Source organism: Somniosus microcephalus, chromosome 6 (genome assembly GCF_052327205.1).
Source record: "Somniosus microcephalus isolate GS21.2 chromosome 6, FLI_Smic_1.0, whole genome shotgun sequence".
NCBI classification, from domain to species: Eukaryota; Metazoa; Chordata; class Chondrichthyes; order Squaliformes; family Somniosidae; genus Somniosus; species Somniosus microcephalus.
The window spans coordinates 457,449-463,448 of record NC_140992.1 but is presented as its reverse complement, the minus strand read 5'-3'; the positions used below and the strand labels follow the sequence as shown (position 1 = coordinate 463,448).

General features: G+C 45.1%; 1 protein-coding gene across 2 annotated transcripts in view; it reads right to left on the bottom strand.

Annotated features, from left to right (window-relative positions):
- Positions 1–3,815: 3,815 nt before the first annotated feature.
- Positions 3,816–6,000, bottom strand: part of LOC147115363 (mannan-binding lectin serine protease 1-like) — a 64,604-nt gene continuing 62,419 nt past the window's right edge. For both annotated transcript variants that reach the window (XM_085989618.1, XM_085989619.1), the window contains one exon: positions 3,816–4,255. In XM_085989618.1, coding sequence (XP_085845744.1) covers positions 4,062–4,255 — 194 coding nt within the window. In that variant the 3' untranslated portion in view covers positions 3,816–4,061. The remainder of the gene's footprint in view (positions 4,256–6,000) is intronic.

The window sequence follows — 6,000 nt, the reverse complement described above, 5'->3', positions numbered from 1 at the left end:
CAGCACATTGCTTCCTGTCTGCCAACCAGTTCTCTATCCAAGTCAATACCTTGCCCCCAATCCCCTGTGCTTTAACTTTATACGCTAATCTCTTATGCGGGACCTTATCGAGAGCCTTCTGAAAGTCCAATGACTAACTCCAACAAGCGAGTGTCTAACCACCTCCCCTTGACATTCAACGGCATTATGATAACTAAACTGGACCAGCCACATAAATACTGTGCCAACAAGAGCAGGTCAGAGGCTAGGAATTCTGCAGCGAGTGTCTCACCTCCTGACTCCCCAAAGCCTTTCCACCATCTAAAAGGCACAAGTCAGGAGTGTGATGGAATACTCTCCACATGCCTGGATGAGTGCAGCTCCAACAACACTCAAGAAGCTCAACACCATCCAGGACAAAGCAGCCCACTTGATTGGCACCTCATCCACTACCTTAAACATTCACTCCCTCCACCACCGGCGTACCGTGGCTGCAGTGTGTACCATCTACAAGATGCACTGCAGCAACTTGCCAAGGCTTCTTCGGCAGCACCTCCCAAACCCATGACCTCTACCACCTAGAAGGACAAGGGCAGCAGGTGCATGGGAACACCACCACCTCCAAGTTCCCCTCCAAGTCACACACCGTCCTGACTTAGAAGTATATCGCCGATCCTTCATCGTCGCTGGGTCAAATTCCTGGAACTCCCTCCCTAACAGCACTGTGGGAGCACCTTCACCACAAGGACTGCAGTGGTTCAAGAAGGCGGCTCACCACCACCTTCTCAACGGCAACTAGGGATGGGCAATAAATGCTGCCTTGCCAGCGACGCCCACATCCCAGGAACGAATTAAAAAAAAACTGCTGGCCTGAAGCTCATGGTCACTCTCCACACCACTCCCGGTCACTCTCCGCACCGCTCCCGCTCACTCGCCGCACCGCTCCCGGTCACTCCCACTCTGACCGCTCCCGGTCACTCTCTGCACCTCTCCCGTTCACTCGCCACACCGCTCCCGGTCACTCGCCACACCGCTCCCGGTCACTCCCACTCTGACCGCTCCTGGTCACTCTCTGCACCTCTCCCGTTCACTCGCCACACCGCTCCCGGTCACTCCCACTCTGACCGCTCCCGGTCACTCTCTGCACCGCTCCCGTTCACTTGCCGCACCGCTCCCGGTCACTCTCCGCACCGCTCCCGGTCACTCTCCGCACCGCTCCTGGTCACTCTCCGCACCACTCCTGGTTACTCCCACTCTGATCGCTCCTGGTCACTCGCCACACGGCTCCCGGTCACTCCCACTCTGACCGCTCCATCTTTGCCCATCAACGCTGTTCCAGTGAAGCTCAGCGGGAGCTCGATGAACAGCTCCTCATCTTTTCCAGGATATTTGACTTTTAGAAGGGACAGGCAGAATAGAAAAAGAGGAGGTAGCCCTGATAACAAAGGAGGGAATAAAGACAGTAGAGACACAGGGTCTTGGCTCGGAAAAACAAAATGTAGAATCAGTTTGGGTGGAGCTAAGAAACAACAAGGGGCAGAAAACACTGGTGGGAGCAGTCTAAATGCCCCCTAACAGAGTCGGGCTGAGTATAAATCAGGAAATTAGAGATGCAAGTAACAAAGGTAATACAGTAATCATGGGGGGACTTTAACTTTCATGTAGACTGGGCAAACCGAATTTGCAGAAATAGTGCAGAGGAAGTGTTCATGGAATGCATTCAAGATAGTTTTCTAGACCAGTATCTCAAGGAGTTAATTGGCTATTTTAGATCTAGCAATGAGACAGGGTTAATTAATAACCTTGTAGTAAACCTCTGGGTAGCAGTGATCATAATATGGTAGAATATTATGTTGAGCTTGAGAGTGAGAGTTAAGTCTGAAGCTAGGGCCCTAAACCTGAACAAAGCAAACTATATAGGTACGAGAAGTTGGGAAACTAGATTAAAAGATATGACAGTAGAAAAGCAATGGCAAACATTTAATTCATAATTCACAACGAATATACATTCCCTTAAGGAATAAAAATACCATGGGAAAAATGGCCCAACCGTGGTGAACAAGAGAAATTAAAGATAGTATTAAAGGAAGAGACTTATAATGTTGCCAAAAAGAGTAGTAAGCCTGATGATTGGGAGAATTTTAGAATTCAGCAAAGGAGGACCAAGAAATTGATATAGAAAGGGAAAATAGAATGAAAGTAAACTAGCAAGAGACATAAACAACAACAACTTGTATTTATATAGCGCCCTTAATGTAGTAAAATGTCCCACAGCACAGGAGTATTATAAGACAAAAAATTTGATTGTAACAGCTTCTATAGTTATGTAAAAAGGAAAAGATTAGCAAAAGTAAACGTGGGTCCCTTATAGGCTGAGACAAGAGAAATTATAATGGGGAATAAGGAAATGGCAGAGAAATTAAACAAATACTTTTTGTCTGTCTTCATGGAAGAAGACACAAAAAACTTCCCGGAAATAGTGGGAACCAAGGGTCTAGCGAGAATGAGGAACTGAAAAAAATTATTATTAGTAAAGAAAAAAGTACTGGAGAAATTAATGGGACTGAAAGCTGATAAATCCCCTGGACCTGATGGCCTACATCCTAGGGTTTTGAAAGAGGTGGCTATAGAGATAGTGGATGCATTGGTTGTCATCTTCCAAAATTCCATAGATTCTAGAGCGGTTCCTGCAGATTGGAAGGTAGCAAATGTAACCCCACTATTTGAAAAAGGAGGGAGAGAGAAAACAGGGAGCTACAGACCAGTTAGCCTGATATTAGCAGTAGGGAAAATGCTGGAATCTATTATTAAGGATGTGGTAACAGGGCACTTAGAAAATAATAATAAGATTGGGCAGAGTCAACACGGATTTATGAAAGGGAAATCATGTTTGACGAATCTGTTGGAGTTTTTTGAGGTTGTAACTAGCAGAATAGATAAGGGGGAACCAGTGGATGTGGTTTATTTGGATTTTCAGATGGCATTCGATAAGGTGCCACACAAGAGGTTATTAAACAAATTTAGGGCTCATGGGATTGGGGGTTATATACTAGCATCAATTGAGGATTAGTTAACGGACAGAAAACAGAGTAGGAATAAATAGGTCATTTCTGGGTTGGCAGGCTGTAACTAGTGGGGTACCGCAAGGATCAGTGCTTGGGCCTCAGCTATTCGCAATCTATATCAATGATTTGGATGAGGGGACCAAATGTAATATATCCAAGTTTGCTGATGATACAAACCTGGGTGGGAATGTAAGTTGTGAGGAGGATGCAAAGAGGCTTCAAAGGGATATGGATATAGACAGGCTAAATGAGTGGGCAAGAACATGGCAAATGGAATATAATGTGGAGAAATGTGTAGTTATCCACTTTGGTAGGAAAAATAGAAAAGCAGAGTAATTTTTAAATGGTGAGAGATTGGGAAATGTTGGCGTTCAGAGGGACCTGGGTGTCCTTGTACACGAATCACTGGTGGGTATCGAGTCCAGTGACAGGCGGCTGATCAAGTGATCTGCTCTGTCCTGGATGGTGTCGAATTTCCTGTATTGTGGCTGCACCTGTCCAGGCGAGTGGCGAGAATCCATCATACTCCTGACTTGAGGCTTGTAGATGGTGGAGAGACTTTGAGTGACGAGGAGGTGAGTCGCTGCACAGCCTCTGCTCTGTTCTCATCACCCCATGGTTGATGTGACTGCTTCAATCTAGCCTCTGGTCGATGGGGACCACACGATGTTGACGGGGGTTGTGTGGGGCTGAGGGTCGGGGGGGGCACGATCGGAGTGGGGTGTGGTGCTGGGGAGGCTACTGAAAGACAGAAAAAAACGGTAAAGATAATTGAAGATTTTGGATTTCTTTATTAAAAGACTAGATTCACAGCACGGTGAAAGTTTCTGAGCACCTTCATCAATTTCACAGAAACGTATTGCTGCTTTTCGATGTTATAAATTATATAATTTACCCAAAAGAACAAAATATGTACAATAGATTGTTCTACAAAATACTCAAAACCTGCGGTAAAAATTATGCAAAACAACTTTATATTTCCAAAATATTTTTGAGGTTCTGGGTCCCTAAAATTTATCAAACATTCTTGATCTTTGTTACATTTTTGATCCACTCGAGGCTTTTCCTGACATCGGAGTAAACTCCATATCTGTTGTCCTCTCCACAGCCATCGCCCCAGGACACTGTCCCTTCCAGGAACCAACGATTCGTTCCTCTGTCCAGCGCCACCATTGGACCTCCAGAATCTCCCTGACAGGCATCGCTCCCACCTGGAATCATCAGTGAAGGCATTATTGTCATATAAACTCACACATCTAAATAGAGTAAGTGTGTGGAACACTCCTGCTGCAGTTACTCTGAGTACGGACCGACTCTGATTGCAATATATTCTAAACTGGCATTGTGGGTGGAGCGGAGTTGGAGGGAGAGTAATTGGAAGCTTGTGCACACTTACTGCTGTTTCAGTCCATACCTCGTCTTGTGTTTTATGCCTTAAAACTACTGTCCAGAGGCAGTATAGGCCCTGTGGTAGCACACTCTCCCCTCAGAGTCAGAAGTTTGTGGGTTTGAGCCCCACTCCAGTGATTTGTGCACATGAGGAGCAGGGGAGTTCTCCCCGCTGTCCTGGCCAATATTTATCCCTCAACCAACACCTAAAACAGATGATCTGGTCATTTATCTCACTGCTGTTTGTGGAACTGTGCTGACTTTACTAAGAGAGGTCAGTCCGTGGAGCGATCGCTCGCTGAGGGAGGGTCTGCGGTACATAAGTACATAAGAAATAGGAGCAGGAGTCGGCCATTTGGCCCCTCGAGCCTGCTCCGCCATTTAATGAGATCATGGATGATCTTCTACCTCACCTCCACTTTCCTGCACTATCCCCATATCCCTTGATTCTCTTAATATTCAAAAATCTATCAATCTATATCTTGAATATACTCAATGACTGAGCCTCCACAGCCCTCTGGGGTAGAGAATTCCAAAGATTCACCACCCTCTGAATGAAGACATTTCTCCTCATCTCAGTCCTAAATGGCCGACTCCTTATTAGGAGACTGTGACTCCCCAGCCAGGGGAAACATCTACCCTGTCAAGCCCTGTAAGAATTTTGTATGTTTCAATGAGATCACTTCTCATTCTTCTAAACTCCAGAGAATATAAGCCTAGTCTACTCAATCTGTCCTTATAAGACAATCCCCCATCCCAGGAATCAGTCTGGTGAACCTTTGTTGCACTCCCTCTATGGCAAGTATATCCTTCCTTAAGTAAGGAGACCAAAACTGTACACAGTACTCCAGGTGTGGTCTCACCAGGGCCCTATATAATTGCAGTAAGACGTCTTTACTCTCACACTCAAGTCCTCTTGTAATAAAGGCCAACATACCATTTGCTTTCCTAAGATATTTGCCATTAAACACTGTGGACTATGTGGAAATCTGGTGACTGTTCCTGTAGAGATGCGAGAGGGGAGTATTTATCATCCAGTATGGAGCAGATCAATAATGCATTTCTTGTAAAATGTAAGGAATGAAATTCTGTAAATGTTCAATTTTTTATTTTCCCTGTTTATTTGGCGCGTGTGTTTACAATCCCCTCCCTCCATTTCAGTATGATACCTGGACTTTAAGTTACGAGGAGAGATTACACAAATTAGGGTTGTATTCCCTAGAATTTAGAAGGTTAAGGGGTGATCTGATAGGAGTTTTCAAGATATTAAGGGGAACAGATAGGGTAGACAGAGAGAAACTATTTCTGCCGGTTGGGGATTGTAGGACTAGGGGGCATAGTCTAAAAATTAGAACTAGACCTTTCAGGAGTGAAGTTAAGAAACATTTCTACACACAAAGGGTGGAAGAAGTTTGGAACTCTCTTCCGCAAAAGGCAATTGATGCTAGATCAATTGTTAATTTTAAATTGGAGGTTGATAGCTTGTTAACCAAGGTATTAAGGGATATGGAGTTAGGTCACAGATCAGCCATGATCTCACTGAATAGCAGAACAGGCTTGAGGGGCT